The sequence below is a fragment of the Manacus vitellinus genome, unplaced genomic scaffold, assembly GCF_001715985.3.
Source record: "Manacus vitellinus isolate BGI_N305 unplaced genomic scaffold, ASM171598v3 scaffold_4_pilon, whole genome shotgun sequence".
Taxonomy (NCBI): Eukaryota; Metazoa; Chordata; class Aves; order Passeriformes; family Pipridae; genus Manacus; species Manacus vitellinus.
The window spans coordinates 14,028,429-14,045,932 of record NW_021940604.1 but is presented as its reverse complement, the minus strand read 5'-3'; the positions used below and the strand labels follow the sequence as shown (position 1 = coordinate 14,045,932).

General features: G+C 36.9%; 1 protein-coding gene across 8 annotated transcripts in view; it reads right to left on the bottom strand.

The window, feature by feature from the left end:
* PTPRK (protein tyrosine phosphatase receptor type K) overlaps positions 1-17,504 on the bottom strand; it is a 311,369-nt gene that overhangs the window by 89,197 nt on the left and 204,668 nt on the right. For all 8 annotated transcript variants that reach the window (XM_018078149.1, XM_018078145.2, XM_018078150.1 and 5 more), the window contains exon 7: positions 7,983-8,285. In XM_018078149.1, coding sequence (XP_017933638.1) covers positions 7,983-8,285 — 303 coding nt within the window. The remainder of the gene's footprint in view (positions 1-7,982; positions 8,286-17,504) is intronic.

Below are 17,504 nucleotides of genomic sequence, written 5' to 3'. Positions count from 1 at the left end.
CCTCCTCACAAACAGCCCAAAAGACTTTTTTCAGGCTTGTGTGAGCATCTTGAAAAGCCTCATCGCTCACCACAGCACCTCTTTGCTGCCTTCTCAGCTCCCATTCTTCTAGACAAGCTCTCGCTCTTCCCTTTGGACTTACAGACAGTTTACATTTAAATCAAAAAACACTCAAGACTACAAGTGTATATTAAGGTGAAGTATATTAATTAACATTTTCTGTCGTTGGCTAGGTATCTGAATAATTCAAAAAGTATAAGTAGCTTCTAGAAGAGTTGGACTCTGAGCTTTTGGCCTCTGCACCCTCTCTTTAAAAAGATTCTGGCCCCATTGATTTTCTTTCCATCTGCTTTCCATCTGTGAACCCACCACGTCTCAGTGACAGCAACAGTAAATACACTTTCCTTCCCATCATTATTCTATGCTAAACTTCCAACGAGTCAGGCTTTATACATATCTGAAGAAGTGAAATTATTTAGGTGGGTTTAACTACATGGGTTTCAGAAGAGATTTGGAACTTAAGCAAAGAAAAAAAATCCTATAAAAAAGTATACAGATATAAAATGCACATATATATAAAAGGAACATGAAATAAATTCAAATGGAATCTCAGCAAGGTTTTATAGGGCAAACAACACAAGCTCTTCTGTCATGATTTACATGCATCTCCAAAGCCTTTTAATGAAGCTATATGTTCATATAGTGAATAGCTGATAATCTTTTCTTCTATATGCATGTGAGATGGTGGACTTCTATAAATACTATGCATAACAAAGGTACAAACCATCAATCTGACATCAGATCAATTCATTTTAGAGCGATATATTTGCATTAAATTATGTCACAGTCACAAATAAATTGTTATTCACAAATAGTGTCACTTAAACGTTGTTCTACACTGACTTAATGGGAAATTTATATTACAATACATTACTTCTGGAAGAACAATGTATTAACTGACACCAACCACTATAAAAATGAATTTATATTGCTTCAGTTTTCCTGCTACAAAATAATGAAAGTGCATGTAAACAGAGTATTTTTATTATTATTATACTCCACGAAAGCCCTGCAGAGTATCACTATGCTCTGTGGTAAAAGTTATGTGCAGATATATGTGTGGTTATGTCGGGAAAAATTCCTTTGTTGTACTCAAAAAGGACAGAATATCAGCAGCAAACTTACAGCTTTCCCTGAAGGTAGATGCTCATTTTTAGGATATGGCGACAATCAATCTGTTTAAATGTTACAAGAAATTAAAATGGTCCACCTTCCCATTGGCTTTTTCTGAGGGATTTGCCATTTTTACTTTACGCTTTATTGCAAATTTGGGCTAAGGTTTAAACAGAAGCAAATTTTAGATATTAAAAACGAAAAAGAAACCCAGAATTCCTATTACTAGTCCTTACTGTATGAGCATTTACACCAAAGGTAGTGACAAAAAAATAGTTCTTTGGAAATCACTCAAGTTGGACAATTTGCAGAGAAGAACAAAATGCTACTGAGTGCTATTGAGAAAAAACCTAATTTTATATTGACAGTCTCCTTTGGCGAACATGCTCCACTTGGCATTCCTTTTCCAGCCCCAGTGTCCCTGGAGCTGTAGGCTCTGTGGCTCCATGAACTCTAATCCTACGGGAAGCTTGTTGCTGAGGCTGGCGTCCGCATCACAATGAGTGGCCCAGATTACACAGGTGTGAAGGTAGCAATGTTGGTGCCCTGCTGTGCTCCACTTGGAATGTCTTTTCCAGCCCCAGTGTCCCTGGAGCTGTAGGCTTGCTGAGTCTCTGAACCCTAACGTTAAAGCAAGCTGGTCATCGAGGGTAAGGTCCCTATTGCCATGGGTGGTCTAGATTACAAAAGTGTGGAGGCAGCAATGTTGGTGCCCTGCCATGATCCTCTTGATATGCCTTCTCCAGCCCTACTTTCCCTGGAGTTGTAGGTTTTCTGGACCTCTGAACTCTAACCCAAACCCTAATGGAAGCTTGGTGCTGAGGCTGAGGTCCCCATCAACATGGATGGCCCAGATTCCAAAGGGTGTGGAGGCAGCAATGTTGGTGCCCTGCCATGATCTCCTTGGCATTACTTTTCCAGACCCAGTGCCCCTGGAGCTGTAGGCTTTCTGGCTCTCTGAACCCTAACCCTAACTGTAATGGAAGCTTGGTGCTGAGGCGCTTCCAGGGATGGTGATTCCGCCACTTCCTTGGCCAGCTTCTTCCAATATCCAAACCCATGAGTTCTGGATGTGCAGAATTCAGGGGCTCAGGCGCCTAATGTAGTATTTTATTTAACGCTTTTTTACACCAAGTCCTGACTTCAGTACTCCTCATTTCTGGGAATTGGAAATGTTTCTTCATTTCAGGGTGAGATAACCTCACATACAGACCTTACAACTTTCTGAAAATATGCAATTCAATATTCGGAGAGTGCTTTCAGCTAACACATGGTTTAGGAATACAGAAACTTGTGAGGCCAGGTGCAAGCCCTCATTTCATTGCAAAAACTCCTGAAACAGCCACTAATTCTGGCCTATTTGCAAACATCATTATGTCAAACACAAAATTTCAATAAAGAACTTCATACACAGGATCACTTTTTCAGCTACAAAAGCTTCAAATATACGTGCCTAAAGGAAATGAAAGTAGGAAGTTGGTTAAGCCAGGGTAAACAAGTCTGTGTTTCAGGGCCAATTTTTTCCTCAGCTATTAATAAAAAACCTATCTAGTATTTCTAATCTCCACAATACCTTAAAAAAGCTTACTTCATTTGTCATTTGTTCAGCATAAACTTCAAATAAATCTGCACTAATAATTTAGGGTTTCTTTGTACTTTCTCACAGATCAGCTTTTCTGATGTCTTTCTCAAAAAATGCTCATGTGTCCTTCTGCAACCAGTTTTCCTCTCTCACTGATATGCCAACAGCAAAACTTAGCTACCCTCTGAAAAAAGGAAAGAGGATTATTTTCTCAAGATGAAGCACAAACAAGTTATCCCAGGCTCCTTTTACTCAACAAGAGTAGGTTCGTTATACTCAGTTTCAGTTCACTTTTATTAAAGACATAAAAATTCCTCCCTTATTTGACTACTTTGACACTAAATTTTGTCACTGCTTATGCCACATAGGTCACTAGTCTCTCTCTTAGATGAAGCACTGAGGTCAATATGTTTAGCAGTGACATTTATGGACAACTTCACATTGAAACTTTTATCTCTTGGTCGGGGGGTTCTCTTTGTTAACTGCAACCATTTGCCAATTTTTCCCCCATTAGGATTAGCATACCCGGTTCACTTGACATCTATGAATGTGTCACTCAGTTAAGTGAGTTACACATTTTCTGAGACAGTTTGCCATTTCAAACAATCTTTGCAGCCCTCCTTTGCTGCAATGGACATAGTTCACATCCCTGCGTTAACTTTTTCTCCCAGGCGGGCTATTTTTGCAACTTTTCAAGTGCTACTAGTAGATCTTTATGTTTTTTCAAAGCTCCTTGAAGCATTGCTTACTTTGATCAAAGCATATTTTCTACCTCTTCTTTCCACCATCATTTTCCTAGGGTGCCAGAACAACTGGAAAAGTAGGAACAAAAAAGATGCTTCTCATAGCAAATCGAGGTGGGTTTTTTGTTTGGTTGGTTTGGTTTTTCATAAAGGCAACTTACAAAACTTACTACTATCAATCATGGAAAATTACTAAATGTCAACTATTTCCATAAATCCTCCCTCTTGAAGTTGGTGAAAGGTATTTCCTCTTCACACATTGCCTTGATTTAACCTCACCCAGTAACTAAGCACCACCCAGTCGCTTGCTCAATCCTCCCTCAGCAGCTGGATGGGGCAGAAAAAAGAAGAAAATAGAAATTATAAAAGAATTAGACTATCTAAAACAAATTATATGCATTGCAATTGCTCACTACTCACAGACTGATGCCCAGACAGTTTCTGAACAGTGGTCCCCAGTCAGCTTTCTCCCCAACTTATATACTGAGCATGACATTCCATGATATGGAGTATCCTTTTGGCTATTTTGGGTCAGCTGTCTTGGCTGCATCCTCTCTCAGCTTCTTGTGCCCCTCCAGTCTTCTTGATAGCAGGACATGAGAAGCTGAAAAGTCCTTGACTTAATATAAACACTACCTAGGAACAACTAAAATGTCAGCATGTTATGAATATTATTCTCACCCTAAATCCAAAGCACAGCACTGTACCAGCTACTAGGAAGAAAATTAACTCTATCCCAGCTGAAAGCAGGACACACATTTAGACACTACACGAAATATTTCACTGTTTCTATTCATTTCCCCCCCCTCTAATTATAATTTATATACATATTTCCCCCTTCCTCTGCTGTTACCCAGAGTGGCAAGCTTGTTGGAGCTTTCCCAGGAGTATGAGTAATGGTTGGACAGTTGGTATCGTAGCTCTAGGTATTTCTGCATGCGGCTGAATGATCCACAGTCTTTGAAAGATCAGGGAACCGCATTTGTGTCCAATGAGCATGTCCTTTGGCTCAGAACAAAGCTTTGGTATACTTTAAGCCCCAAAATGTGTAGTTATCCTATTCGAAGTGATCCTTTTCAATTATTTGTTTGCCTACTATTAGATGACACACTTCCTTACTGGTTATAAAATCACCACTGAACACTTTGAGCTTCACAATTTGCTTTCTCCATAGCTGTTCTCTCAGAGCTAATGTCACTACTCCTGTTTCCAATTAAAAATTAAGGAAGCGTTTATCTGGTTTATCCCATTCATCCACTGCTTTGACAAAGGGTCCCTCTGAGTTGGCAGTGCTCTGGTCAGCAGGCAGCTCCAAGAACATGTGCACGCTGCTGATTCATGCTAAGTGATAAATTCACTGCTGGTTTTTGTACTTTGTTTCTAAATGCCAAACATCATCTTTGCTCAGCATGTATGCAGCTCCAGGTTGTGTGAGCCTTCCTCTACTTCCTTTATCAAATTCTTCAAATGTTGTCCATCTTCTATAGAAACAAGGAGAAGCAGTGGGTCCCTGTAATAGCACAGTAATGCTGAGTCCCTGATGCTCTCTTCCCAAAGTGAAAGATGTTTCACTCTTAAAACACTCAAAAATTTCCTTATTTTCATTCTCTTTTTGCACAACTTGTTTACCATTGTCTCTCTCAAGGGCTTTGTTTTTACATGGAATACAGCTTTCTGAAATTACTATAACTTACTTTAAGATTAATTCTATCTTTCCATGTTACATAGAAATACTTAAACTACCAATTATTCAGATCTAGCTCTGGTCAAAAGAGAGCCTACCTTCAGACTGTCAGATATTCCTGGGCTTTGTTTTCTTGCAGATATTGAATTACAAGCTAATGAAACTGTCCTCATTTGTCAGTCATGGCTCCAAAGGTCTGAAGCATAGATTGTGACTCTTACCCCATTCTTCTACTAATTGTTTCTTGAGTTAATTCTGCTCCTGGTACCATATGCAGCTAAGTTACCATTCAGCACTCTGGCAGGTCTGACAATTTTTGAAAGACCCACAACCCAGCTGCACAACCTTACACAAATGTGAACCTTTGTGAAAGACTACAAGAGATCCACCCTGCTGCACAGTGGAGCCTCACAGAAGTCCAAATTCCTCTGCTTTTAGGGAACTCCAGAAGCTCAGAAATTTGTAAAAGTCCTGACAGAAGAGAGGAGACGAGATGATCGATGTAGAGAGATGAAGGGACAGATTAAAACAAAACAACAACACCTAAAGAGAAGAAAGGGACAGCTTGGAAGCATGGGTATGACAAGAAAACATGGGGTAGGCATTTCTATCTCCAACAGTCCATAAAGTTTTTGCTTGTTTAGCAGTACCTTATGAAAAAGAATGGCACTGAAAAGAATCCCACACTATAGAAAAGCTAACAAAAAACTAATTATCAGTTGTCATCTGGAGTTTTCAAAGTTTCTATTTATGAAAACTATACAATGTAAGTGCACAATTTCAGATAGCATGTAATCAGGGGCTATTTCTAATTAGTGGTATTTGCAAAAATGAAGGACAACACTCTACTTCTATTTTCCTTTTCCTAAATGAATCACTGATAATGCCTTCATGATATAATTAACCTCATGCTTATTTTACAGAACCTGCAAAAATCATGAAGACAATGAAGCTACACCTGAGCACATCTGAAACGTGGGACACAGAATCACATATATGACTGTTCCTCTCATCATCTTAGTCTGAGTTCTGCTTTAGGCTGCAAACTGTCTTTTAAAAAAGTTTCAGACATTTGATCACTCAGACATGGAACTAACATCATACACATAAGCAGTCAACTACAGGATTTAGTTCATTACTGCTATGAGAGCTCAAGGAAAGACACAGGTGTGAATCCCTCAGTATTGCATGTTGTCTGCATGCCATGTACTTTGAAACACATGGCAAAATGGACAAAGACTTTCAAGTCAACAGTAACTCAAAATTAAAATCTGCATTCTATTCCCAACAGTTTCACAGAGAAAAGCTCACAAGAGGCTATTTTCAGGTCACAAGCATTATTACCACCAGTGTGTCTAAATATAGGTACCTTTTAAAATGTATTAGTCCTTCCATGAAAACAACATCTGCTTGAAATAGTTTGCCTTAGCAACTTCTGTTCACTGGGTGAGGTTTCTTCTACACTATAGTACTTGTGACACCAAAGCTGATTCAAAACAAGTTCAGTGACAGCACACTGGCATACTAGCTTAAGACCAAAACCTGCCTTGTGTGCATCATCTTTCAAGAATAATCCATAACAAAAACAGAAGACAAAATATACATATGCACTTCACTCTGTTCCTGACAAGCACTGCTACAGTGACCATCCACCATCTCTGCACATCTAACTAGATAAAGGATATCAGAAACCATAACCAATAAGTAAATTCAGTTAAAAAGGAAAAGTAATCCATTTGCCATGGACTTAAAAATATTCCTATGACTTTCTATTTAACCTCAAGGAAAATAGCAACCATTTCTATCTATAATGTAAACACAGACACAGAAATAATTCATCATGAATTATAATTAACTTTAAAAAATAATTTTAATTCCATGAAATATTCTAATTCTCTACTTGTCAATAAATCTTCATAGGATGCATCTATGTGTCTATAGTTTTCTACAGTTCCTCACATTCTACCTATTTAATAAATTGTTCTCTCTTCTTTATTGCAACAGTAAACATAGTCCTCTATTATTTCTTATAAAATTGAAAATATATGGAAAAAGAGTGCTACCAGATTCTAACATTGACTGCTATCCATATATTTCCCATTCATTTATTTTACAGGCAAGCAAACACAATACCTTTTTCAATTTTACTTTTTTATACATCTACAGTCTTACATTAGTCCAAGTATTCTATTTTTGTTACCTATGGAAGTATCTATTTTCATTTTGCTGTTGTCAATACTTTCATGAAATGTAAATATAAGAAAAGGAAACTAACATTGTTCTTTGCTACCACATTTTAAATATTATGAGGGGAAAATATCAATTTTTATTTTAGCATCTTTGATACCAAGATTCATGGCCTAACCACTGAATGTGTCACCACTAATATATATACATCTATTCTTTATTTCTTCCCAGCTAAGGTAAGTTCACCTCTCTTGTCAATGAAACTTCATAAAAAGAATTTTAAAAAGGAATCACAGAATATCTTGAGTTGGAAGGGACCTATAAGGCTGATTGAGTCTAATTCCCAAGTTCTCAAAGTAACTTTAATTTGATGGGTGGCTTTCAAATAGTTAACAGAGAGATTCAGTTTGACTTGTGTTTCATGGACAGTTTTATCTATATATGCAGGGTGACAGCTATAACACTTTTATAGCTACCATTTTGGGGCTAATTAATACATTAATAGAAGACAACTTGCATCCTTCAGGACACATATTGTAACACACAAAGTCATTTCCTACCATCTGTCTAGACTAGACCTGGATGTAATTTCCATAAGAGCATTTACACATACCATCTTCATCTGTCTGGATAATGGTCTCCTCGCTCTCCTTCCTCCCTTCTGGGTTGGTTAAGATCATTTTGAGGCTGACATTCGTGTAGGGTGGCAAGTGATCCACGACGTGCTGGGGTGCTTTGGGGTCCATGTCCAAGCAGTCTGCTTTGCTCTCATTGTGTCCACAGAAGTAGTGGTAGCAGATAGTGACATTGAAAGTATGGCAGCGAGTGATGTTGTAACCCAGAGATTCCCAATCCACTGCGATGTGCCTGGCCTGGATCTCAGCAATCTTCAGTGTTTTTGGTGTTCTCATAGGTTCTAGAAAACAGAGTACAATGAAGAAAAACACTGTTAAAATTCTTCATCCTTGCACTGAACTGTAGCTGGTAGATGATACCTCCAGGAAAGTGAAAGTAAAGAAAGCACCCAACAAATAGACAAGTATCATCCTTTGCCCAGGTACCCCGAAGGCGAAAAAGCTGGCAGTCTTTTATTCTTTTTACTTCATTCTTCTCTGTCCTCTCTTTGCAAGCTTTAATCCGTGATTGAGACTCAGCAACAGTAGGACAAAGAACGGTTAATTATCAGTGGAGTGATTCAAAGCAATTGAGAATACAGGCAGCAGATGCAAGAAAAGTGACCAAAAGGCCACACAGCTGTCACTGCTGGCTTCCCTTCTTGATTTTCCCCTTACCGTTTGTTTTTTTTTTACCTGCATAAATTAGATAATACATCATAATGGTAAAGAGTGAACATTCATTACATTATGATTTATCATGCCACCAAGCAATGCTATATACTAATTATACTAATTACCTTACTAAGCTAGCAGTTACAAAAATGATGCAGATATTAATTACTGTTTATTATTTTAGCAATGAAGCTATTCATTCATGCAAAACCCCTCAGAAATAGTACAAAAACGCTTTTGGATATTCACATTGTAACCCAATTCTTTCAAATCACCAAAACTGTGCTTGTGCATTACTCTGAGTGAGTAATCTCTGACCTGCTCCCCAAGCTCAGCTGCTCTCCACACTTGCATTTCCACCAGCAGAGTACGTGATGCTCCCCAAGCTGTCATCAATCTTTCATTGTCTCTCTAGTGCATTTATTCCTCATGCAAGACTAACTTTTATTGTTGAACTTGATTAAAATGATTACACAATGAAAATCATGACCATGACTGTATATACTAGAGTTTCAGTGAAAATATACCCTGCTAATACAGGCTTCATCACCAGAGAAAATAAAGCCTGTTGTAGTACATAGCTTCAGCCTTGCGTCCTTGCTATTTTAAGGTTAAAACAGTCGAGATTATCCAAGGAAGTGAAATATAGGATTTCTCTTTCTGAGCATAACCGTTCTTTGTAACTTGCCTTTATGAGTTTCAACCAGGCAAAAACTAGCCAAAAGCACAGATGGTATACTGAAATAAGGAAATGTGAATCAGTGTAATCTATTCAGCATGCAGTTTGCCAGACAAATTGCAAACATTTAGTTTCAAACATCAAAACAACCAAATTCTAAATATAACATAAAGCTATTCCTAGTAACATGACAAGTGTTAAGGATTAAAAACTACTCGTATTTGTTCCCATGATCTATCCTTCCCTTTCTGGATTTTGAACAAGCATGTTACCTTTCCCCTTAAATACTGATTTATCATATATATGGTGAAAAATACAAATGAATAAGTAGAATTCCTGGGCAGTAGCTTTCTGAACACTCTGTGCACTGTAACAATAGAGATTTGAAGCGGAAGGATAGCACTGAAAAGGTCCTTGAAAGATAAGAGACTTGAAGAGAAGGGGGGAAAAAGGGGTTTTATAGAGCAAACAAAGGCTGGTGCTTTAATAAGTACAGGGAGGTGTGAGGTGGTCATGGAAAAAAATGTACCAACACAGTAGACCTACTGAAGGAGCTGGTAAGAGTCTTCAAAGAATCAGTATCCACTGCAAGCACTTTGGAAAAAACTGAACACACTCAAGTGTCATAGAGGAAGATAACTGCTGAGACAAATATACATGTATATTTTTATATATATATATATATATATGTATATATATAATCAGCCCTTTTCTCATCTGAATGACAGTGAAAAACCTAGTTATACATACTCTGATTTAGAGTTTGAGGTCTAAAAGAGTAAACATATCCTTCACCAAGGAAATTGGAAAACTTAGAAGGCTAAATTTTCCTTCTAAAATGGAATGATTCTTCTCATTCTAATAATTTCCTCTTTATTCTACTAATCCAGGTTGTGCCTCCAACCACTCCCACCAGAGATGGAATTCAAACCTGAATTCAAAATTTATTGGAATTAAGACAACATAATACATGTTGTCTGATGATGAACGATGAAACTATTAATGTTTGAAGCCAACTGAACAGTAATGGAAAATATACTCCATTTTTCATCTTGCAGCTTTCAAGACAAGACTTAAACTGCATTTATGCTATGCCATACGGCACTTTCAAAAGAGAAGGAAAAAAAAAATAAAAGCTTTGTTAATCTTGAAGAAAAATTATTTTACAATTCTATGCAAATTTTACAAATGTGTCACAGTATCAGAGGAGATATTGAAAAGCATTCTTTATTCACCTGTCAAAAAGGAAAGAATGAAAGACAGAGTGTGATCTCGCTTTCTCACAACTATTCCATTCTTTGGCAGAAATTAAACAACTTCTGCAATATCGAGATGGTAATTAAAGTCTGCAGAGTCTCTCAACAGCTTTGGTAAACTCTGCCAACAGTCCCACTGCTCCTAAAATGGTGCTTTAAAAACACAATTTTCCTCTTGCTTCTGGGCAATGTTCATCTTGGGAATCTCTAGAGGTAAAGACCAATTGTTTTAAACTACCATACCACAAAGCCTCCATCTGTAACACCTCAGTAGAAAGCAATCATCAAATAATTACTTTTCTCAGATAAAACACTTGAATTTTTGAGAAGGCTTCCCAAAAATCTCAGCCATCTCATTAAAAATAACTTTTAACTCTTGATGGGGGTGAAAAGAAGTGTTCATCTGCTTTTTTTTTCCATTTCCCCATCACAATTTAGGGTTTGTGTTTCACTGAAATATTTCCTTAATCCTACTGGAATATAATTTCAATTTATGTATTCTCTTCTGATCTCTGGATATTCTCTCAGTATTGCTAATTCCAGAAATTCAATTCACATCTTGTCTTCCAAGTGTTTTCCCATCTTTCCTCTTTCATTCTCATCTAGAACTTTTATCCAAAATACATGGATTTTCAAGCCCATGACTTCTCACTTCTTTGTTGAACTACCCAAGTCAAATTGGCACCCTATGCTAAAGAGGGAAGAAAAAAGATGCTCTCAATATACCTGTTCATTCCTTGACCTGTCTGTTGGAGTTTCAATGACAATGGCAGAAGGCACTTAATATTTTTCAAACATTAATCTACCAATTACCCCTGTGAGATATGTAAGCAATGTTAATCCTTTTCTGTGAGGAGAAAGAGGCACAAAAAAGGTTAATAGCTTGTTCAAAGCTACACAGTGATTTACTGCCAGGGCCACAAGAAAACTGAACAGTGCTCTGGCCATCAGATAGCAGCAGCAAGCAGCAACAATTCAGAGACCTCATTTACAATTTATGTGCCAATGCTCCCACCAAAATGCTAACTCCAATACTCAGCTTTAGTCCTTTTTTAAAGAGTTTGTTTTCTTTTTTTTCAGATTTTCTTAAAACAAGTTTGAAAAAGAAAGTGCTCAGACACTAAGTGAATATCTGAGCACAAGGACGTTATTTGAAAAACAATAATTTTGTTTATTCATTTAGAAAGATTTCTTGTTTCAGAGCTCTGAAATTTAATGAAACAAGTTTGGGTTGTTTTGAGTTTTTTTGCATTAAATCTTGTATTTAAATTTAAAATTTTGGGGAGAAGATATTTGTAATCTACTTTTTTCAAGCCTTTTTTTGCCAGAAGAAAACATACTTAACACTGGAGGAAGTTCTTTGTGGTGACAGCAGAAAGTACGCTGACTTCTGTTGTTGCAGGAAATTCATATCCTGTGACTGTATCAAGCTCTTAAACACAAACATCCTGACTAGAAGAGTTAGATCTTCAAACAGAAATATGGCAACAAGGCATATGGAAGATTTGGTGCTGGTAGCAGTGTTGACCTGTAGATTCTCCTGAGCCCCTCTAATGATGACAGGCTCCCTTCTACCAGACTCTGTCTGCCCATGGGCTGCTGCTATGACCTCCACCCCATTCCCATCTCTGCTTATGGCCAGCTTCTCTCTCTGCCCTTTGCTTTTAATGCTTGGCCATAGCCAACTCTGTAATCTCCCTTCTCCTCACCCCTGCTTTATCTCTTGGCAAACAAATACTACCCAGTGTTCACTGACTCATATCTATCATCCAGTCTGACTGCTTTTACTCTCAATGAACCAATTAAAAACAGAGGCATTGAGAGAATATCAAAAGAACAGAAAAAACCAGAATGATAAGGGATATCTACATTCATACAGATTACTAAATCTTCAATCCTTATCGAGAAACCTTATAAAAGAATTACATGTACGTGGCACTCAATGGCAACAATTTATGGATCAAGAAGATTTAACCCAACCTTATGGGATAAAATAAAGAACATCTTAGTAATTCTCCAAAGGTTAATAATCCAGAGATAGATGGCGAAAGAGACAGAACCTGTTGACCCTATACCACCTCTCAACTGCACAGTGATTTAATACAATGCTCCAGATAAAATGAAATTCAATTTCTTTAGTGCTTGATAAGCAACACATGATATGACAGGTCAATATTGAGCCCCTTTGTAGAGATTATCTTCACTTACACAGAGATGGGAGTGAAAACAAAAGCCTTCACAGCTGCAGAAGCAGCAAGGTCAGAGCATGCATTGTCTCAGAAACTGTTCTTAATGATAATATATATTAGCCCGCTGTCAATCAGAAACAAACATAAGTCCCAAAAGTTTTGACAAAAATCCTATACAATGAGGCCAGTAAAATATGACAAGTCCTCTGATTTTCCTGCCTTTCCCCAGAAATTCTAAATATTGACTGCAATACAGTTTCATTTAGATTTACCTGGCAGGGAAAGAGGAATTAGATCTTCAAACTGGCACACAGAATACACATTTGTTCAAATGAAACAGAAAACAATCACACAAATATTAAAGCACAAACATTTCAGATAAAGACGGTGCTTCTTGGAAACCAGCATATCCTGTCTATACACTGGGGATACAATTCTTTAATTGGGGTTGGCTTTTGGATCCTTCTTCCCCCTTGAACTCTTTCTAGTTTGGCATTACACTGAAGAGCTGACTTCAAGTTCCTGCTTTAACTACATTGACTGAAATTCATATCAAGTTTAAGAGTGATCCAGACTGTCATCGGTGACACTGGAGGTGAAAACCAACTGGACTTGGAATGTGTCATAACGCACAAATTTGTGTGTTTGTGGGAACTGCAGAGATGTATGGGGCTTATATTAAATAAAAACCCTGACATACAAAAGCAAAGGTATGACCATTATTAAAGAAGTACAGTAACTTTTGTTTAAGGTAGTAACCCCATAATTTAAAGCACAGTGTTTCTGCCAGAGGCTCTTTTAATTATTTTGCCCTTACATTTTAAAACAAAAATTACACAGAAAAAATGTCCTCATATTTCCGCTAATATTCTCAGTCTAAACAGCCACTAGAATTCCCCAGACTTTTCTTCTATGAGAACATGAGCCTCTTTGTCCTGTGGCTTCTCCTGACCTTTCCAGGGTAACTCTTTCCTTGGCACATGGGAAATAAAAGAGGATTATTCTAAGATGTCACTGTGGCTCCTGCTGCTTCCTCGGTTCATGTAAGGTCCTACAAAAACAAAATGTTCCCAAAACTAAAAAAAAAAAAAAAAAAAAGTAAAGAATTCTTCTAAAAGAACCCTGATGAGAACCTGGAAGAAAGGTATGAGTGAAAAGTTACAACGGAAGTACAACCCAAACCAGAATAACTGCCAGATGTGCGGTAAGAAAACAATAAACAAAGGTTTCTGGTTTGCTCATTTCAGCTGCATTACTCTAAATTATTACTTTTGTTATTAGTGAATGATAAATCAAGCAATGTTTTTTTGTACAGATACTAAGATAATAAACTTGATTAGGACTGTTGAATGTAGAAGCAATGTGGAAGCATATGACTCATTAAAAAGGATCGAACTAGAGTTACACATTTCAAGAGACAGCCACAACCTGAGCAAGAACTATGCACATCAACTGTGATCGCTTCTGAACTTCTGGGGGTGATCTGCTGTGGTCAAATGAGCATATTATAATAAATTATGTTATGAACGAAGCTAGCAAAAATCCCTAGGTTAGGTAAGCTGTCCTAGAATATCCACGATGAAGCCCCTATGTTTCAAGGATTATTAATCTACAAATCCAAAAGAATTTAGTTCAGACTAACTCCCAATAACTCCATTATTTAACAATGTGATGACAATACTGGAAGATCCTTCAAACATTCCAGAAGTGCCATGCATTTCAGCCTAATCTTCATGAACCAGTCTGTCTTTATGACAGAATAATTCTTGCCAATTCTACTCAAGTTTCTAGCCTGTAACTCTGGCAGACTTTTTATCATTTCTAAGTAGAGTTAAAGGACAGCTTTTAAGTAAAGGTTTAAATCAATTATCAGCATCTGCCTCAATTCCTTAACAACTACTTATTGATAGTTCATGAACTACTTATCTTCAGTCAGGGACTCTTCTACCTACTTATGTGTATTCCAAGCCAAAACCATGCCACATTATATTACCAACTGGATCAATATAGCCTTCTCATATGTTATTAGAATAAGTTACTATTCCAGATATTCCAGTGTTGGAGTATCTGCACTCACTCATTCTCATAATGTACAAAAACCAGGGCAGCTGTCTCACGTGTAAATGCAGGTTGGAAAGTCTAACTGAGGCACTTGGTGGTGGGTTTTTTTCCTTTGGTTTGTTTGTTTGAAGGGTTTTGGGGGGAGTTTCAAATCTTGTTCCATGTCAGTAGAGACCTGATTTTAGGGAGTCACATTTGGAAACTCAGGACTTCAATCTTTTTAAACTTAGAAGCATTAAGAAATAGTGAACATCAAAGAAAGAGAAGCTAAATGAAGTTGACAGAAGTAGTACAATTTGAAGTCTTTTCAGCACTCTGACAGGAAAGGAAAAATTAATAGGTATATATTCCCAAAATAAAAAATCAAAGGAATTACTGGGCATGTCCCTTCTCAAATATGTAACACATACAGAATACAAAACAAATCCAAATATGGATGCAAATACAAAACGAATCCACTTTGTGTGGATTAGTATGTCCATCTATTTATCACGTGAAATATGAACCCAGAACAAATGAAACTATGGTATAAACACTGTACTGGCACAGAAGATTTATTTTGGTGCAAACAAAGGTTATAATGCAATTGCATGAAAATCTACGAGCTTTTTCTTTTTTCACTTCATCTAGCAACTGACCTATTAAGCCAGCTTACAAATTTCTTATTGACTACATATCTCAGAGAGCTGAAGAAAACACCTGAATTATTATGTAAATAATCAGCTCCACTACACTAGTTTCAGTAGCAATGAGGGGATATTCAATATATTTTAGGACGTACCTTTTTGGATGCAAAATACAGCTGTCCCTGCATCAGAAGTACAGTAAAGACATAAATATAACTGCACTACAGACAATTATTTGCCCATTTCCTCTTGATAGTAGGTTTATTCTATTGCTTCCATGCATGACTAACAGTTTGTGCATCCTTAGCATGTAATCAATAGCTGCAGAGTCTTGTATTAGCTTGAGAGATTAGACATCCCTTGATAATAAATTCCATTGATTTCTCCAGTTTAGCTTAGCTGCAGAAACTCACTTTCCTTTTTTATTTTTTTTTTTAAGTCTGAGTTTAATTTAAAGGGAGATATATAGTCTATGAAGGGAGAAGAAAACCTGGCATGACCTCTTTAAGCTCATTCTTCCAAATAAACAAAACCTATCTGGCGGTGTAAAACATGGATCAGCATATCAGCAGCCATCAGACTGCAAGAGAAAACACAGGGAAAGCCTGCCATTATAAAATTCCTAGGAAACTTGTCTAGGACTACAATTGTGAAGTTTAATTGTGTAAAGTCATTTACAAAAGTAATAGTGATAGGCAAAAATTAATCTTTGACTTTAAATATTAGGGGTATGGCTATATTAAATCAGAGTGGAAGACATCATCTAAAACAATAACAATTATATTATAAAGAATATATTGCAAAAGAATATATAATGTGTACTTACACACACACGTATACACTTTTTACCCACCTTAACAGTGAACCAAAGGATTAAACTCTATGAAGAAAGCATTTACAAACATTTATTTGAATATAAATAAATCATCAGTTTGTTTAGGTGATATATTTTTCATTTCTTTCCAATGCACATTCATAAATATGTTTTTATGGTTTTGTTTACAAACAATATATTTGGGAGCTTAGGATGTTATGAGTATTAAGCAAAATGACTAAGTTGGAGTAATGTGAATAAGCTAAATAAGAATTTTCTATGGATATCATTAAAGCTTCAGTTCCTTTCTCCTGTACTTTAAAATTTCAGTCCTCCAAGTTAGGAAGTATAAAAATCATCCTATGAAATAAATAAAAAAGAAGTGGAATAGAGTCTATAATAAATAAATAGTAAGCACAGAAGGGAGACTTAGACTGTGAATAAAGTTAGGGCCTCTAAAGTCACCTCTGATGACTAAAAATTGAAAACTGCAGGGAGCAATTATGATACGCATTTAAAACTTGTACATATATACATGTGAGTGCATGTACACTCACAGAGCACACATATGTGCACTCGTGCACTTATGTTCATTTCCCCACATGCAGACAAAACACCCATCAAAATTCATCCTCTGTCTCTGTACAACTACAGAAATGGTCTAAATCCAATTTTCTCCTGGTCCCATTTTGTCCCATCTGGATCCTGCAGCCCCTGTGGCCTTCGCTGAAACCATCCACACTGCAGTCCACTCCCTACAGCCCACAAGGCCTTGAATTTCTATCTGCATCACAGGCCATGAACTTGCCCTCCAAATGTTGTGTTTGTATGGTAAAACCAAGTAATAACTGTTGTTGCATCTCAGTCTGGTTTCGTTCGCAAAATCAATATACACCATTACATATCCCACAATGTATATATTGTATAGTGACAAATGCATATGATAAAAATTGGCTGAAACACAAATCCAGTAAGTGGTCTTAAACCAGAAATGACACTGTATCATACAATTCATCTGCTTTATACATCTTGTTCTGTCAGAGAAAATAGTCTAGGTGTTTACTTTTAAATGTTGAATGACCAAACCTATAGCTTCTATTGTATAAAGAAGTTTTCCTTAAGCAGTTGGAAATCTATTTAACAAATTGTCTTCATTTTCTTCATTGGTTCATACAAAGTTAAGAACACAAGTTGATAATATAAGCAAGTTTGCTTTCTTCG